The sequence below is a fragment of the Thamnophis sirtalis genome, unplaced genomic scaffold (assembly GCF_051295495.1).
Source record: "Thamnophis sirtalis isolate CommonGarterSnake01/CBP01778 unplaced genomic scaffold, rThaSir2_p1.2 scaffold_13, whole genome shotgun sequence".
In the NCBI taxonomy this organism is placed as follows: Eukaryota; Metazoa; Chordata; class Lepidosauria; order Squamata; family Natricidae; genus Thamnophis; species Thamnophis sirtalis.
In genome coordinates, this window is record NW_028261393.1 from 19,084,601 (window position 1) to 19,104,133 (window position 19,533).

The 19,533-nt window shown below is 41.9% G+C and overlaps 1 protein-coding gene across 2 annotated transcripts; it reads right to left on the reverse strand.

The window, feature by feature from the left end:
* Nucleotides 1-9,338: 9,338 nt before the first annotated feature.
* On the reverse strand, nucleotides 9,339-18,090 carry PDIK1L (PDLIM1 interacting kinase 1 like). 2 transcript variants are annotated; one of them, XM_014054531.2, is made up of 4 exons: nucleotides 18,002-18,045; nucleotides 16,235-16,338; nucleotides 14,470-14,771; nucleotides 9,339-12,751 (listed from the first exon to the last, which is right to left on the reverse strand). In XM_014054531.2, exons 3-4 carry the CDS (start codon nucleotides 14,752-14,754, stop codon nucleotides 12,011-12,013), a joined length of 1,026 nt encoding a protein of 341 aa, XP_013910006.1. In that variant the 5' UTR covers nucleotides 14,755-14,771; nucleotides 16,235-16,338; nucleotides 18,002-18,045; the 3' UTR covers nucleotides 9,339-12,010. The 2 variants fall into 2 exon arrangements, with proteins under 2 accessions (XP_013910006.1, XP_087583198.1); XM_087727072.1 differs by lacking the exon at nucleotides 16,235-16,338 and having other exon boundaries at nucleotides 18,002-18,090.
* Between the last annotated feature and the right edge of the window lie 1,443 nt (nucleotides 18,091-19,533).

The following is a 19,533-nucleotide window of genomic DNA, read 5'->3' on the forward strand; positions in this document are numbered from 1 at the left end:
CTTGAGTCCCAAGCTTGATTGAGCCTTGCTGGGTAATGTAATCTTCCCAGGTTCCGTGTGGTGAGTTCTGTGGCTAGATGGGTCTTATTCAAGGGTGGGATTCAGCTGGTTCGGGCAAACCAGATATTAATTTTAATGTTTTGCCGAACCAGTAGTTAGAAGGACTGTCTGACCCCACCCACCTCACCCCTCCCCTCCCAAGAGTCTCCACGCAATCCGTTTTGGATGCCAGGTAAGTGCAGGGCCCACACGGAGACTCTGGGAGGGCAAAAAATGTGCCTACTGGAAGTACCGGAAGTCCAGTAACAGGCCCATTTCCAGCCTTCGGAGCAACTCCAGAGCCCAGGGGCGGGATTTTCGCTCTCCTGGAGGCTCGAGGAATGCCTCTGGAGCCTGGGGAGGGCGAAAACGTCTCCCCACCATGGTGCAGGAGGCCACATAGGCCACACCCCATGGCCACACCCACCCAGCAACCGGGCAGAGAATCAGTTGCTAAAATTTTTCAATCCCACCCCTGGTCCTATTATGTCCTGGAGGCCATGTCTTTTGTGTTGTAGATAAGCTGGTCCAGGTCTTAATGGCCCATTCACAAAGGTGTATGGGGGTGTGGGTGTTGAGTTTCTGCCTCCCTTTTAGGGGAAATATTCTGCCCTTTTAATATTTCCTAAAATATTTCATTTTTCTAGGAGGGGGGTGGGTGCTAACCAGTGGTGGGATTCAAATAATTTAACAACCGGTTCTCTGCCCTAATGACCAGCTGGGTAGGCGTGGCTTGGTGGTCATGTGACTGTGTGGGCGTAGCTAACTCAACGTCACTCACATCGATGGGCCTTAGCTTTAGCTGTGACAATGTAATGAGGGTTAACCGGAGAGGCAGTTTCTGTAAGCAGGGCAATAAAGATTAGGCTAGAAACAACACTAGAATGTTTCCTTCATGCCTTCCTTACAGGAATAGCTCTGTAAAGTGGGAAAAAACAAAATGAGATTTCTTCCAACAACCGGTTCTCCCGAATAGGTGCGAACTGGCTGAATCCCACCACTGGTGCTAACTTCCTACAGTGGCATTCTTTGGTTTGGCACTAGCAGAGTTAAAAGCTTGAACATCCTTATTCTCGCTGCCTACCCAGCTAAGAGGAAGTTTGGGTCACCCTCTTTCCTGGGGAGATTTAAATTGCAGGAAGCCACAAGAGAAACCTAGAGAAAAGCCAGGGGTTATTTTTGTGGCTAATCTTCTAGCACACAGAATGTTGTTTCTTTTTTTAGAGAAATGGAAAAGGACGTTTTCCTTGCTTTCCCACCCATGTGCAACAACACAGATCCCACCGGGAGGGGGGGGCAGACAGCAACCCCTTGGAAAACAACAGAAGAGCGAGGCCGAGAACAGTGAGAAATATTTAGACGACAACACACAGTCCCAAAACAGACTCTCCTCTGCCTTGATTGATGGGATTGTCATGTGGGCTTTATAAATATGAAATTTATTTATGAAATTTGGAGACCTGCCATCTCCCTCAGAAAGCAGTTCAGCAATTAAGATGTTTTGCATTTGTATTTATTAGTTTGTCAAACATGTATGTACAAGATAGCAGGTATAAATATAAACATGGACATGAATGAAATAAATGAATACAAATAAATAAGGACAGTAGGACAGAGACTGTAGGCATGCCAGTGCCCTTATGCACACCCCCTTTACAGACCTCTTAGGAATGGGGTGAGGTCCACGCTAGACAGTTTAAGGTTGATGCTGTGAGGGTTTGAGGATGTAACAACGGAGTTGGGTAGAGCATTCCAGGTGTTGACCCCTCTGTTGCTGAAGTCGTATTTTCTGCAATCGAGTTTGGAGCAGTTTACTTTGAGTTTGTATTGTTGCCCATGTATTACATTACCATACAATAGCAGAGTTGGAAGGGATCTTGGAGGTCTTCTAGTCCAACCCCCTGCCTAGACAGGAAACCCTATACTGTTTCAGACAAATGCTATCCAACTTCTTCTTAAAGACTTACAGTGTTGGAGCATTCACAACTTCTGGAGGCAAGTTGTTCCACTGATTAATTGTTCTGACTGTCAGGAAATTTCTGCTCAGTTCTAAATTGCTTCTCTCCTTGATTAGTTTCCACCCATTGCTTCTTGTTCTACACTCAGGTGCCTTGGAGAATAGCTTGACTCCCTCTTCTTTGTGGCAACCCCTGAGATATTGGAACACTGCTATCATGTCTCCCCTAGTCCTTCTTTTCATTAAGCTAGACATACCGTTCTTCATATGTTTTAGTCTCCAGTCCCCTAATCATCTTTGTTGCTCTTCTCTGCACTCTTTCTAGAGTCTCCACATCTTTGACCAAAATTGAATGCAGTATTCCAAGTGTGGCCTTACCAAGGCATTATAAAGTGGTATTAACACTTCACGTGATCTTGATTCTATCCCTCTGTTTATGTAGCCTAGAACTGTGTTGGCTTTTTTTGGCAGCTGCTGCACACTGCTGGCTCATATTTAAATGGTTGTCCACTAGGACTCCAAGATTTCTCTCACAGTTATTACTATTGAGCAAGGTACCACCTATACTGTACCTGTGCATTTTGTATTATTGAGGCTGAAGCTGAAGCATGTGAGATGAGGACAGGAGAAACTTGGGTTCAAGTCAATTAGGAGATTTGGGTCCATCACTCTTTCAATCAGGTAGTTGTTGCCTAATGTTGTAGGAGTAAAAATGGAGGGTGTGATCTCCATCAAGGTATCTCTGAGAACTTCTTCACTTGCGTTCTCCTCCTCTGTGGCTGCTCTCCAGCGCAAAGGCTGTGAAATGATAGTTGAAGAAGAAAACCAAAAGGGGAATGAGCTTTTCCACAGCAAGCAAACAAAAAGTAAGTCTGGAAGTAAGGAGGATGCAGTGCTGAAGTGGCCAGCCAGAGACGGGTAAACAAGAATTTTAAATAGCTGCTTTCTGAGAACTCTTTTGAATGTGAATCATCTCAGTTCCCAGTCATTTTTTTCCTGTTATTTTGGGAAGAGCAAAGACTAACCAAGGCAGACCAAAGTAACACTTTGAAATACTGCGTGTGCCATAGAAAGGGAGTTAAGGAATGGGTTGAAGTATAAGTCCAAGCCTCTCTAGATGAGGGGTCACCAACCTTTCAGACATCAGGGACCACTAAAGTCCTAATTTTAAATCCCACGGACCACTAATATGAATTTTAAAAAAAGATAAATAGTATTTAGTGCAATATAAAAATGCAAATAATTTTTCTGCGGACTACCAACGTTTTCTCACAGTCCACCAGTGGTCCATGAACAAACCGGTTGGTGACTGCTGCACTAGAGAATAGTTTCCCAATCCTGGCTACTTTAAGATCTGTGGACTTCAACTCCCAGAATTCCCTAGTCAGTCAGGAATTCTGGGAGTTGAAGTCCACACGTCTTCAAGTGGCCAAGGTTGGGGAACTATGCTCTGGAGCAGCAGCCCCCAACCTTTGGGGCATCAGGTACCAGTTCCATGGAGAGAGATTTTTCCACAGACTGGAGGGGGTATGGTTTCGTCTGCTGCCTGCATGCCGCGGATGGGGCTTCACTTATTTGGGCAGCCCGGTTTCTGGTATAACGTGGACCAGTGTTGGTCCACGGACTGGGGGTTTGGAAATCCCTGTAGAGCAGGGGTCTCCAAACATGGAAACTTTTAGAGTTGGTTCCTTCTAAATCCTTTCAGGCAACAGTTTGAGCAAGTCTTCAGATTCTGTAAATTGTCCTCCTATTTTCCTGCCTTTCCTATAAAGAATTTAGAGGCTGAATTAAAACAGTTGTCTTACCTACTTAGGTATCTGCAAGCAGTCCTTGATTTAAAACCATTCATTAGTTCAACGTTACAATGGCACTGAAAATAGTGTCTTATGGCTGATTTTCATACCTAGGAGCTGTTGTGGCCCGCCAGTGGAGCTGGTAGTGGATTTGGACAGTGAGGAGGCTGGGGAGGAACATGGGCCAGTCTTGGAGTCTGGGGAAGACTCTGATGAAGGCTCTATGTCAGAGGCAGAGAGAGGGCCAGGGCCATATGCCCGTTATCAGCTGCCTTCAGTCAGACATCAGTGAGGCAGACGAACAGCTGGAGCCTATTCCCAGTGTGCGCATGCGCAGATTTGCCAGACAAAGGGAACAGCTAAAGACCAGGGGTCAACTTGGGAGTAAGGCCACAGGTGGACAATGAATGCCCCCCCCCCGAAGAAATAAAAGAGGAGCGAAAGGGGAGTGGAGTTTGCAGGAAACAATTAGTTCACTTAATTGGTTCTGACTCTCTGAGACTCTTTGCCAAGTTTTGCAGATACCGGCCTGTCAGCTGTCCAAGCCAGATAAGGTCTGTGACTATAAATCCTCCCTTGAAAGACTTTGCTGAATGTGAATGAGCAGAATTGACAGTAAATTAATACAAGGGGTTTTGTTGGGACAAGGAGTTTGCTTCATGCTCTTGGGCTTCCCAAGGTCGTAACAGCAGAATCCCCATGGTCACAGGATAAAAATTCGGAAGCTGGGCAACTGGCATGTATTTATGATAGTTGCACTGTCCTGGGGTCATGTGATCAGCATTTATAAACTTCCCAGCTGGCATCTAACAAGCAAAGTCATTGGGAGAAGCCAGATTTGCTTAACGACCACATGATTCATGGTGTGCAATTCACTTAACAACTGTTTTCCTTAGTAATGGAAATTTTAGGATCAATTGTGGTCGCAGGTCGAAGACTAACTGTGCTACATACTTGTATATCATAATATTGTTTATTTTAAACACTCTTCTTTTGTGAAGGTTCTGAGTTGTCAATCCCCGAAATCAAAGAATAACTTGCACAATGACCTCTGGAATTTTTAATGCTGGAAATGCTGTGTTTCCTTTTTTAAGAGAAGTTTAGTAATTTGGGGCAGTGTGTTTAGTCATCAAACTATTCCCCACCCCACCCCCAATGGTATGGTTCATTCAAGGGGTCATAGCACAGACACAACCTCAATCTGGAAAATCCAATGTGGAATGGGTGCCAAATTTATTTTATGATAATAACAAAGGAAATTTTTTATCCCAGCCAATGCTTCAGAGCAGTTTTGGAGATAAATGGTACGATGCATGGTATTTCTCTTAGAATTCTTTCCAAGCAGCATACCCATAAGCCAGTGGGTCCCAAACTTGGCAACTTTAAGACTTGTGGACTTCAACTCCCACAGGAGAATTCTGGGAATTCTGTTGAATTTGTTGCTGTTGTTTTCCCATTTGATCTGCTTTCCAAATTGGACAGTAAAGCTAAGCCAGGGTATGATCTGTGCCCCTCTTACAGATCATTCCTACCCAGGGGTGGGCTTTAAAAATTTCAGCAATGGGTTCTCTGCCCAGTTGCTGGATGGGCATGGGCATGGCCATGGTGGGTGTGGCCTAGTTGGCCTCCTGCACCACAGTGGGGGCGGATGTTTTTGCCTTCCCAAGGTTCTGGAGGCTTTCCTCAAGCCTCTGAGAGGGTGAAAACTGCTTTCCCCAGGCTCCGGAGGCCGAAAACAGGCCCGAACTTTCTGAACTTCTGGTAGGCCTCTTTTCCCCTCTCTCCAAGCCTCTGCATGGGCCCTGCACTTACCTTGCATCCAAAATGGGCTGCGTGGAGACTCCTGGGAGGGGCGAGGTGGGTGGGGCCAGCCAGGGGTGGAATTTGGAGGTTTTCTGAAATGGTCATAACATTAGCCCACCCCTGTTCCCACCATGCATTATTATTAGCCGAGGTGGTGCAGTGGTTAGGGTGCAGTATTGCAGGCCACTTCAGCTGACTGTTATCTGCAGTTCAGTGGTTCAAATCTCACCGGCTCAAGGTTGACTCAGCCTTCCATCCTTCCGAGGTGGGTAAAATGAGGACCCAGATTGTTGTTGGGGGCAATATGCTGACTCTGTAAACCGCTTAGAGAGGGCTGAAAGCCCTATGAAGCAGTATATAAGTCTAACTGCTATTGCTATTGCTATTGCTATATAGCAACCAAAGACAAATATGCACGTCTCCAGTATGAAGGTAGGAAAAATTTTCAGAAATAATCTCTGGTCAGAGATGCTGCTTAAAGAGAACAAACTTTGAATAGAATAAAAGCATAATTTACCCATCCCAACATTGAAAGTATTTCTAGCAGGATTATCAGATTCTGTAAGAGCTTCGTTCCCTTTGTCATCCGTCTAGTACACTGGCAAGATTTGTTTTTTCTCGCCAGGTACACATCCAAACTAGACTGTGTTGTTTCTCTGTGTCATATAATATATGTGGGTATATGCCTTTTATTTGTTTATTTGTTTGTTTTTCATGTTTATGTAGTGTATATTGGAGGTGTAATCCTTTGAGAGCTGCATGTAACAACATTTCATTTTAATGTATGTCAATTATTATACATTTAAAGTGACAATGAAGTTATTCTATTCTTATTCTAAATCATTCTCACTATAGGTGCCATAAACCCAGCCAGCTATCATTGAAAAGATTTTTTAAAAAAAACCTTTTCCCATTAATATTATTTTGACACAAGGGTTGGATGACTCTGGAAAGGGGAATCCATCAATTTTATGGAAGTAGCTTCCCTCCAGTCATTTACTCAGCCTTTCTGAGGAAGTGAGCCTGAGCAGGATTAGGAAATAGATTTCCTGCTTGCCAAACATGTAGTACAATGGTGTGTTTTTTCCCCTCTGAAAGTTAAGATTCCTCAACAAGAGTTATAGGGAAATGACATGAATGTCAGATTTAAGAATAGGTGCCCTAAGTATTCTGGGATACAGTGCTTGTTATGATTATTCACTCATTGTTATTGCATCTGTCCTTCAGGTGAGAAAATAGAATTGAATGCAGCAGAGACCATCAAGCAAAGAAAAATGAAATTTGAAACAAATGATAGAGAAATGTACCACCTAGGGGATATAAGAGGTATTGCAACAATTTCTAGTTGCTATTATCCTGTCTTGTGCATTTCTAGCCAGAATTGCTCAACCAATAAATTATGAAAACAACATTTTAAAATCCTCCTCCTCCAGTTTTTGCATTAACCCAACTTGCTTAAACATGCCATCTTGAAAAACAAAGACCTCACATTTCTTTTTATCATGCCTAGAAAATATTTGATTTGGTCTGGTTACTGATCTATTTGATTTATAGGTAGTCCGGCCGGAACAATTCAGAGGAAGATCAGTATTTCTCAATGCTTTGTGATGTATATTGGTGGAGAAAATATTTCTTTATTTTTAAAAGGAGTGACAAGATGACCTGTCAAAATGCTGGCTCCCAGTAGCATTATAAAGTAGGCGTGGGAAAGCAAACTATGTATAAAGATCTCCAGAAAATAGAGCATAAATTTCATTATGGATGAAACAGATTTCAACATAAGGCTGCACAAAGCTGTCTACTTATCATCTTAAGCCATAATGTTATTTGTTTGAATTTGAACCCAAACACTGTGATTATAAACATGGTTTATGGCTTAGGTCAGTAACGGGTAACCTTTTTGTCATTGCGTACCAAAAGCATGCGCACCCGCACCCATAATGCAATGCATGCGCCCCCCCCCCGCACTCCGTTTTGGGACTGGAAGGCCTCCAGCACCCACTTGGAAGCCAAAACGGGATGCAGGGGCGCTGCCCGAGATCCCAAGATGCAATGCGAGTGCCCCCTGGACATGCGCCCACCCCCATGCATGCGTGGCAGAAACCCGAAGACCAGCTGGCCAGCAGGAGGCAGCGTGCATGCACACTGGAGCTAGGCTGGGGTGATGGCTGGCGTTCCTGCAGAGAGGGCTCTGTGTGCCACCTGTGGCATGTGTGCCATAGGTTCGCCATCATGGGCTTGTCATTATGGATTAACAAACTATGATTAAAATGAACCACCCAGGTTGGAGACACTGTTTAAAATAGATTAAACTCATTCAGAAAACACCTTGTAATTTTCTTAGTGGCAATATGGAAATGTTTGGTCTTTGTTTTGTTCCAGAATATTTTTCTTACAGTACTATTTAGTCCAACCTTTAATCCTAGTATTTTTTTGGTAGACTTAAATATTAAAGTGAAATTTTCTGGTTTATCCCCAATGCTAACCAAGTCTGATTGTGCTTGGTTTTTTGCAGTCAGCCAGGTGTTCTACCAGCATATGCAAAAAAACTATTTAAAAACTTACTTTTTAAAACATTCAAAACACAAACCTAATATGTGTTTAACAAAGAAGAATTGGGCAGGTATCTTCAACTGGATTTTGAACCAAACAGTGCGACTTTTCATACGGAAAGTGTTCAGAGAACAGAAACTTCAGATGTTGTTTAGCTTCCTCTATGCAAAATTTATCTAGCTAACCGGACCAGGCAACGGTCTATGATCATTACGCTGCACTTTCAACCAGAAGTCCTCATTGGCTGATGAATGGGGAAGAGCACCGTTTGAAATGTTCTCAGAAAACAAACAAATCGAAAGTAAGAAACATGACACTGAAAATCTGCAAACTGCTGCACAAAGCTGCATCTCCCACGGTGTAGATAAGCACACAAAAGTTAGGGCAGGGCAAGTACTGTATGTTGAGGCTGTGTAAACAAGAATTTTTGAAATCTGATCTGCAAGAAGCTAGTTTTCAGCTCCACAGATGGAATTTACTTATCTATAAATTCTCCCAGGTTTCTAAAATGAGATGTACCAGTTCCTTTCAGATCCCAGAAGTAGGGAGTGCTTATCAACCAGACTATACTCGCAAGTCATAGATATAATTTTATTTTTGGGAACTATGTTGCAAATCAGGATGTGTACATTGAGCTCTGTACTTCTTTCACAGAAATGAACAGTGTACAAAATTACTCATTAATGTTTTATAGCCAAGCATGTCCGATAGAACTACTATCAGAGAGTCTATGTTGCTCTAACTGAATACTCTAACTGAATCTGAACAGGCAATCAGATTAATCTTTGTGCATGTTGATGCTTGAATAAGGACATTACTTGAAGAACAGGTATTTAAGAAGCAGAAGAGTAATCCTAACAATAACAGAATGTTTGAGAACGAAGAGTGAAGCTAAACTTGTAGATCAATTGACAAAACCATCCATCTATTAAGTTGTTTTTATTGACTCCTAAAATAGGCCATGTAAACCAGTTGCTATTTTTTGTAACTGCTTCTAGAGAAAATAATGAAAGAGATGTCAAGATTTGCTCTAACTCAACTCCTTGCTCAAAAAACATGTCTGTCTGTCTGTCTGTCTACCTACCTATCTAATCTATCTGTCTATCTTCACCACACAGTAAAATTCTATCCTCGAAAAATTAACAAAATAGAATTAATTTAACTAACAATAAAAAAAAAAATTACAACTCATGGACCAATTCAGACTTTTATTTTTATTTTTTAAAAAAAGTCATTAACTCAATAAATTACACAATAATTTCCCCTTAATAAATTTTTCACAAAATAAAATTTACAATTTATAAGAGAAAGCTTTGAAACTGCTTTCTCTTTTGAAGTGCTGATGAGTTTTTTTTTATTTTATGTTACGCTGGTGGATTGTTCTGTGACTGCTACAATTGGTTTTAAAGATTTTACAGGAAATCAAACCAAACACAAGCAACAACAAAAATCACACACAGAGATTTTAAGGGACAATTATTCAGCAGGTAATAAATGGAACAATCATTGACATTCAATGCCAACATACTAAGCACCATGAACAGAAATGACCAGGGAAGTTTTCCCAATTTTTAAAAATAAGAAACAAGGGCACTTTTAACATCAACTGTGTTACTGGGCAATATATAATTTGCTCTGTTTGTAGCTTCTGCACTGCACTAAAAAGTACACCATAGTATATCCAAAAATCTGAAAGGCTTGTTAAGTGCCAAGAAACTCTATGGAGTAATCAGATAGGACATACATGGTTGAGAGTTGCTGGTTTTTCTAATACATAAGGACTGTCAAGATCCTGCACTTGTATTCTTTTTGTTTGACACAAATATTATATAACTATTCAGCTGATGGGATACACAATATCATTAAGCACAGGATAACCACTGAAGTGTCATCCTATGTGCAATGCAATCTTCTCTAAAGGCACAAATGGTGCTTTAAAGAATGAAGACGTTTGCTTACTTTGAAACATTGATATTCTAAATGTATATAAGTCAAGCCCTTATCTTATCCTCTCAGTTAAAGGAAGAACATTACCTGGATCCTCAGCTAAAACAATTTAGCACTGCAAGCCAGACATATGCTACCCTAGTTGAAATTCTCTTAAAATAGATCTCTGTGTTAATGTGACATTTTTGTTTGTTATTTTGGGGGGGGGGGGGGAGAGAATAATTTGATTTTTTTTTCAAAATTGCATCAACTATTAAAGTAACAAGCCCATGCATACTTACCTCACTGAACTCTGTGAGACTTGCTTACTATTAGCAAGTAAAGGATTATACTACATGACTGATAACTACACTGAGCAAAAAACAAAACAAAACCCACCATGTATTTTTCAAGTTTTAGAAATATATCCCCTTGAATGTCCCCTTGTTTAATGTGGACATAGCAGCTAAGGAGTAAACAAATAACTTTTCTTATCTACTTTTCAGATTCTAGGTACATCAAACAAGGATTTTAAAACATAATGTCTACAGTGCTTCTTTTAAGAAAACAAAGGGCTTTCTGGTTTCTGTGCTGTAGCTGATGGCACCAGGACAGTTTCTACCTGTACAATAAAATGTTTTTTTGACATTTTTTTTTGACATGAAGACATATACTGCACTATTCCCTCTCATGAAATTTATCTAACGGTATTTATACTCATAAACTGAATTTTCATTTGCTTATTGTATGAGGTTTGCAATTCTTTTGAACTGTATGTATGAACAGATGCTGCAAACCTGTGAACCAGTAACCTGGAGAGAAGCAGGTTGCTGAGTGCTTCAGATGAAAACAAAGAGAGGGAGAGATTCACTCTAGCAGTACAGACTCCAGTTATGATCCAGTACAATGGGCAATAGTAGTAATGTCACATCAGTGGGGCACAATGATAGTGGGATGAACATTTAGGCTTCTGGTTGAACTAATTACACACACACCGCTTTCTGTATGTGTGTTAAGAAAACAGTGCCCACTATTCTCTAATTTTCACCCAAACTGTATGGGGAACAGAGGTAATAAATCTCTGCCAAACAACAAACTAAATCTTGAGGGAATCATAGTTGAAGATTTAAATATTTTGTTTTTTAAAAATCCCAAATTAAAATAAGACTTAATATCAAATACAAAATATAGCTGTGACCAGTAACTCTGGATCTATCAAATAATCATTTGGTTATCCTTGAAAAAGGTAACTAAATGTACGGAATCACGACAAAGTGTTGGCACCTCAACTGGAATAAGCCGTCAGCTTATTTAATACAACCTTCCAAATTAAGATTCTCCCTACAGTGCTTGAATCAGAGGTTCCTTGTGCATCATAGTGTAGACCTCATTTTGTGTCATCACATTGTTTTAAGGGGAAGAAAAGGGAATGGATACAGAAGCTGGGGCATCAAAGAATGTGTCACAGTCATTCAATTCTATGGATTCTATAAATTTGGGACGTATCTTTTCCATATTGGAAGGGGTTACATCACACATTGTGACATAAATATATACACATCTACTCTACAAAGTTGATAGATGATTTGCATTACCAGCATGCAAGTCTTCTCCTTCAAGGGCATTCAAGATTCCGCAGTAAGAAATTGGAATGTTTGAAATATTCCATAAAGTATTCCTAGAAAACCATTGCCTAACTTGTTAATTTTCCTGACAAGTTGGAAAGCTTTTTACAGATGTAGCTTGGGAACATACATGTTTGGATACTGAAACAAGAAGAGCAACCTTTTGCTTAGCGTATAAAAATAAAGAGAAATGCAATGGGGAAAACATATGGAACCCTGACGCTTGAAATGTTGATTAGTCTGGTTTTTGCTTCTTTAAAATGCTGCACCATTGTTACACACATTTCTACCACAAAGGCAAAGTACTTCAGAAGTCACGTGTCCCAACTGCTGTCTTTAAAAGCAATTTTGACTAACCGGAGTTCTAGTTCAAAAGCATCTGGCCGGTCTTGTGGATTAGCAGCAAGCATTTCCTTAATCAGCTGTTTCATGCGAGCATTCATTTTCTTTTTCTTAACAGGTATGAGTAGTTCCATTTTCGGATTTTCCAGCAATGCCTCTCCAACAGGTACAATCACAGTCCCTTGTTTCACGTAACTGCCCAGGAGTTCTTTCTTTGTCTCTGTGTCTACGAAAGTGATTCTTTCTAACATTGCCCAGATTATAATCCCCAATGCAAAAATGTCTGCTTTGGCAGTGTAGTGACCTTCCCAAACCTCAGGAGCCATGTAGAAGTCTGTGCCACAAGCTGTAGACAGAAAACATTTATTTACATTCACAGGCTCTTCGGGATTTTGTCCTGATGCTGAACAAACTTTGCTTAGGCCAAAGTCAGCTACTTTCAAAGTGGGTTCCAAGTCACTAGCATCCATCCTGCTTTGAGAGATCAAGATGTTGTCAGGCTTGAGGTCACGGTGAATGATCTGATTTTTGTGCAGAAAAGCCAGGGCGCTGCTGAGCTGAAGCATAAAACTAGTGTTGGTCTTACGGCTGGGCTTTCGGGATAGGAGATATTCATTCATATCACCTCCATCACAAAAATCCATCACAAACCAAAGATAGTAGGCACTTCTGGGGTCAAAGGCAATTTCACCTTTCAAGGAGGTCTCTACAAGCTACAATACAAAGATATTTCATGTATATATTGAACAAATATGATTTAAATCCCAATGTAATAGCACATTAGTCAAACCGTGAGTGACTGTCCAAGGGCCCCTTAAATCTAGGAAAATACTGGCTTCTAAACAAAAAAGTAAATCTTAGTCTGGAGCTATGTTTATTTAATATCATTTTCCATTTGCTCATTTTCTGTTCTTTAGTATAAGGGATTATTTTACATTGCTTATGTCATGATGCAGTAGAAAAATTATTTGAATTTCATCATTTCATTCTCTCCTGCAAATGCCCTTATGTGGTTTATAAAGCCAATCCAAGCTACATTTTCATTTCTGATTTGCCGGTAACACAGAAAATAAGTCTGTGTTTACATATTATGGTAATCCAAAATGTTGTTAGTTTGGTTTGGGCTTAATATGAATTTATCCTTATGGCTTATAAGTGACTGTTGTGTAAACCAAATCTTTATAACTTAATAAACCATAATTGCCCATGTTCAATTTATGCTAAGCTAAAACAAACAAAATGTAGGAGAAGGAGTGGCAGACCCTGGAGAAGTTAAAAGAAGGATCAGCCTACAATCTCTACATAGCCACAAGTGAACTAAATCCAACCCGCAACCACCAATTTCTATGGACACTTATCTAATTTGAAGAAGGTATGAATGATTTAGTTGAGTAGATTCCTATGCATAGACTGCTTATCAATAAATCAATTTAATTCGACATCATGTGTGGACCTGGTCTTTTGCATTTGACACATCACATAATGGACTAGTAGATTGTTCAACAAACCATGAATTAGCATAATATGTTAAATGACAAACACTACAAACTATAGATTTGAGGTGGAAATGAGAGATTATCATTATGAGCATAAATGCCAAATGTTAATTTAACTCTTGGTAATAAAACTTATTTAATGGACCACTGAGCACAACTTTCTTTATTTGTGTAATTAAATGTGACCAGACTAACCTGAAAAAACAATAAAATAGCACAGCTGCAAAACAAGAGGATTTAGCTTTTAATTTTAAAAGTTAATTTTAAATGTCCCAAGTGTATTTCTATATTCCATTAATGAAATATATATTGCTGAGTAGCTCTTTTGACCATCTTATTAGCATAAAAATAAAACTAATTTGTTTTCATAGACTGTTATAATTCTGTAGCATACTGGATGATAAGAACTTGACCTATAGTTTTTTTAAATGACATTTTAAGAAGAGTACTTCTAATATATTATTTTAATGTCATTTTATTCTTATTAATCTCAGTATATAATTGAGTTCAAAGAGCAAAACATATTTCATTAGAGTTGATCAAGCTATTTACCACAATGTTGATTTTTTAAATGCACCTTTTCCAAGGGGGATCAATTTTTCCTTATAATGCTACAAAAATTATTTACCCAATGTATAATCCACATTTCTGCTTAAACAAGCACTCAGAGACAATTAATTGAATGTCCTGAGAAGACCCAATGTTCTTCAGTGGAGCTGTACTCAGTTGTTTCCCTGAAGCTTAATGTTGCTTAGTGGCAAGATTTTTGAAATATCTAAAACTATATCAAATACAGAAAAGCAAAGATATTTGCTTTTCTGTATTTATATGGAATGGCAATCACTATTTCACTGTTTGATATCCAAATAGCTGTTCCTTTTTTAAAAAAAATCTTTTAATGCAATGTTTCTTTTATTATCTGCAACTTCATTTACCTGTAAATAAAGCGAAGAGCTGGAACCATGGGACATCTTCTGAACCATGCCGTCTTTTTGCAATATGCATTCTTCCAAGTGGATTACATTTGGATGTTGGCTTTTAATACTACTAAGTGCCCAGAACTCACGCAAGGCTAGTTCGACGTTCTCTGGAGCATGACACCGAATTTTCTTCACCGCAACACGTGCAGAGGTTTTCCTTACTACTGCTTCATATACCACACCATAGCTGCCATGACCAACCTCTCTTATTAGATCGTATTTTGGCTGGCTACTCACCATCTTCAAGGTCAAGGTGTCTATGGAAATAAAAACAAAAAAACTGTAGCTTATTTTTGCTTTTTATACATCTTAAGATAAAAATGGAGTTTTTGTTAATCCAGCTACTGTAGCTGACAAAATACAGCTCGGTTGATAGCTTAACATCTTCAAGCAAATAGTTTAGTCAGGAAATGATTAACATGATGTATGAATTCAGTCATATAATGTAATGTATCTATTCAACTTTGGCCACCTAATGAGAAGGAAGGACTCACTGGAGAAGAGCCTAATGCTGAGAAAGACTGATGGCAAAAGAAGAAGGGGACGACAGAGAAGGAGGTGGCTGGATGGAGTAACTAAAGCAGTCGGTGTGAGTTTCAATGGACTCCAGAGGATGGTAGGGAACAGGAAGGTCTGGAGGAACGTTGTCCACGGGGTCGCAATGGGTTGGACACGACTTCGCAACTAACAACAAATCTATTCAACTGCTAGCTGTTAGAATGAAGGCCTTAAGCAGGTTACTTGGAAACCTTTTTGCAGTTATATGAACCTGTCAAGACCTACCATAGTTCACCTGGCTGCAAGTATAATCTATCATTTCAGAAACATGAGAAAACAACTCCAGGCGCTAAGAACTGCCATTGTACAATTCCCTTCCTTAGAAAGCATATCTGGATGATTTTAAATAGGGGTTTTACTGATCCAATTACTATAGTTAAAAATGTAATAAATGCTTTATTTAAGGCTAACTTTGAATTTTCCTACCATTTTCATATTTTGCAAGCCACTTGAATAACCTTTGTATCCTAAAATGCAGTATGTATAACAAACAAAACCTCATTATAGTACAATACAGTAAATAATGCTGATTCTGGCAGTGATTAAGGCTGTCCATATGAAGATACTTCTTGAACATTTAATAGTATGTACAAATATTGCAAACAAAATACCTAGCAACATTAAGAAAGTCATATAAAGATGCATGAAAGTATAAAACAAAGACACAAAGACACAGACACACACAGACACACACTTTAACAATCCAGAAATGGGCACCTTGCTTTTTTCTATGAAATGGATAAGACTGAATAAATTAGCATAGGGGAAGATACATTTTAACTATCTTTTTCTTATAGCAGTAGGAGAACAATGCTGAGACTACAATAATCAAATGAAACAAGGAACGCTACTAAACATCTCCAATGTAGGGGAAAAAAGGACTTGCAGGAAACTGTATTATACACATAGCATATTTGAGCAGAGAGTTGGTGTTGGGCAATTAATAGCCTTTCATAAACCCATTTTAAAAATAAAAATGTAAACAAACTGGGTCAATCTATACAACAGCAAAGCATATTTTCTGTGTATACCTATTTAATGGACTAAATATCAACGTTTTCATACCTTTGCTCAGTTCTGAACACTCTACTAGGGTTAGCTAGAATTTTACCCACCACATTCTAAAGATAACAATGCAGGCTTATAGTTGTTATGGAAATACCTTCTTAGAGGCAAAATTATTCAATCCAGCAAATGGCTTGATTCCATTGCCCATTTGAACTCTCTGACAGGCTCCTCCTATGCCAAGTCAAGTATATCATACTCCTGTGAAGCAAAAGAAGCACCTGGATGGAAGAGGCCCAAATTCCTCTACAGGTAGTTCTTGACTTATAACCACAATGGAGTCCAAAATTTATGTTGTTAAGTGAGTTTTGACCCATTTTACAACCTTGCTTGCCATAATTGTTAAGTGAATCACCGTACTTGGTAAGTTAGTAACCCAGTTGTTAAGTGAATCTGGCTTCCCCATTGACTTTGCTTGTCTCAGGAGGTTGCAAAAAAGGCATCATGTGATCAGGGACCCAGCAACTGTCATAAGTGCGAACCAGTTGCCAAGCATCGGAATTTTGATCACATGACCGTGGGTATGCTTCAAAGGTTGTAACTGTGAAAAACAGTCATGTCACTTTTTCCAGCGCCGTTGTAACTTTGAACGGTCACTAAATGAACTGTTGTAAGTCGAGGACTACCTGTACTCAGTTCAAGAGGAGAATTGTCAACATTTTGATATGAAATTAACCCCAGAGGAGAATTCCCTCTTTCGCAACCTGGAAGGAGATGTCACTGCACCCCTTTATATCCCGACTGAGCCCAAGTGTGTTTATTCACAGGTGCCTGTGTAGTGTGTAATATGTATATAAAAAGTAAAGGTTCCCCTCGCACATATGTGCTGTCGTTCCCAACTCTAGGGGCGGTGCTCATCTCCATTTCAAAGCTGAAGAGCCAGCACTGTCCGAAGATATCTCCGTGATCATGTGGCCGGCATGACTAACTGCCAAAGGTGCCGGACTCTTAGCCGCTGAGCCACCTTATAATATGTATATATCATGATATAAGATCATACACGAGTAATCTACATGTTGCACAGAATATGACATACATATAGAAATGCATGGCTAGGTTTCCCCCACTAACTACTTGTATCAGGATTATTCTTTATATTATTCATCTTGTCGTGTATTCCTGTAGGGGTGGCACTAGTAGAGGCTGAACCAATTTCGTTGTAGCTACATGATGTACAATGACAATAAAGCCTTGGCCACACTGTGGCTCGCTCTAATCGACACCCTCGGCCTCCTCAAAGGGCCAAAGAGGCACCAAGCGCTCTTGCACCGCCAAGCGGGATGGGCGGGTAACGGGACGGTGCCCACTGGAAAGAAGCCGAAAAAAACACTCCATTTGGGAGGGGGGCGGTGTCGGCCTCTCAGCTGAGGCCAGCGGGGGAAAAGACAAGCCAGCGCCCCCTTTAAAGACCCGAAACCCGGCGGTCTACCCACCGTCGACCAGGGGCCCCGAGCGCTTGACCGGCTGCAGCCCCGAAGAGCGTCCCCGGCGGGCCTCATTCTCCATCGCCGCACCGGACTCCATAGTCCGGCGTCAGGCTATGCGCGGGCGACCCGGGGTTTGACAGCCATGGCGGGCACTTCCGTATTGGGACACGGACCGCTCGCCAGCCCGCTCGCAGCGACCTGCCGTGCATGGGGAAAGCAGGCGGCCGTGATAGCGGCAGCCCCGCCCGCAGCTCCAGGACCGAGGTCGCCCAAGGGCCAGGCCGCTCGCCGCAGCCGCTTCTCCACAGGGCCGGGACAGGAGCGCGCACCCGCTGCCCGCCATGCTCCCCGCGCCTGTCAAGAGGCCTTCCTCGCCGCCCCGGCGCTTCCCGAACTCCCGACCTCGGCCGAGCGTCGCTTTTCGTGTTTGTTTTTACCTCAGAGCTGCCGCGGAGCTCCCTCCTCCTGGCCGCCATTATCGGGCTCCCTTTCCCTCCCCCTCTTTACTTCTCCCGGGTTCCCTGACACACCCCCTCCTGGGCCCGTCGCGCGCACCCCGAGGGGCGGTCCCGCGCTCCGGGAAGTCGGCCCGGGCGCTCGCTCGCTCCGCTTCTCTGATTGGTTTCTCAAATGAGAGGCGGGCCTTCGGGCGTCCATTTCGCGAGTTGGGGAGGGGAGCGCGCCTTTCTCATTGGCTGCCCCCCTCCCTCCCCCCTCTCTTTGTGTGTGTGTGTGTGTGTGTGTGTGTGTGTGTGTATGTATGTATGTGTGTGCGTCTGCCTGTCTGCCTGTGTCTCTGTGTGTGTGTCTCTGTCTCTCTCTGTCTCTGTGAGTCTGTGTGTCTGTCTGTGTGTTTGCGTCTCTCTGTGTGTGTCTGTGTTTCTCTCTTTCTGTGTTTGTGTTTGTGTGTGTGTATGTGTGTCAGTCTCTGTGAGTCTCTCTGTGTGTGTCTGTCTCTTTGTGTGTTCTCTCTCTCTCTGTGTTTCTCTCCCTCTGTGTCTCTGTCTGTCTCTCTCCCTCTCCCTCACCCTCCCTCCCTCGCCATGACCGCTATATTAGGCTCGCGCGCTCGCCGGGGACCCTTGCAGAATGGTTTGTGTCGCACGACTTTTTTTGTCGGTCGTTTGCATGGCCGGAGTGTTGCATTGCGTTGCGGCACCCAAATACGGCGGTGCTGGTGCTGCGGTGCAGTTCTCTGCTGCGATTGCGGGCTCTCTGGATCGAGATTAAAAACCGCATTGGCTTGAAGGCGCCTCGTTGGGAATAGAGCAAGAGGTCGCTCGAAGTCGGCTGCTCTTGGGCATCTTGAGGGCGATCCCCCGGACGATGCACGACGGATTATTCCGGGGAGGTTTGGGTCGTGATGACGACGGCGGCTCGTTCCAGCGGCTGTCCTTCGCGCACGCAGCCTCCCTCTCTCTCCCGGGACCCGAGGACCGTCTTTGGTGGAACCTGCTAGGCTTTTCTCCTCCTTTTTTTTGCAGCCCTCTCCCCGGCCCGTTCTGCCCGCTTTTTGACTGATTACCTCCACCTCCCCCCCCCCGCCCAAAGGCTACCGTGGCGATCACTGGAGATCTTCCTGCTGGATCTGTTTGCATCTCTCCTCTTTGTTTTCCTGCCTCTAATTTGGTGCATATTTCATGCTTAATAGTTCAGTTGATTTAGCTTAAAGAAGGAGGGAGAAAATCCGGTTTTCATCATCAATAGTCAATTAGTATTTTCTTAGCGTTGGGCTGGTAGGTGGCATTTTTGGGCGGCCGCCTTTTTCGCCATACCAGTCGGTGGAGATGCTTCTTTATATGCTGCAGTGACATGAATGATGAAGGTTGAAATCTGATGCGTGAGATTTTATCCACAATTGTCTTCTGCAGCTGTTAATATTTTACCTGAAAGGGACACTGCTTCTCATTTTTCATAATTGCTTGAGAAGAGACCTTATCTGTGAGGAATCTGGACCGAATAGAATAGG

Bases quoted from the DNA above. Each gene is read 5' to 3' on its own strand.
- PDIK1L (XM_087727072.1), bottom strand. From the start codon at position 14,754: ATGGTGAGTAGCCAGCCAAAATACGATCTAATAAGAGAGGTTGGTCAT. The intron at 12,752-14,469 runs GTAAATGAAGTT...TTTGTATTGTAG, and splicing joins GCTCTTCGCTTTATTTACAG to CTTGTAGAGACCTCCTTGAA.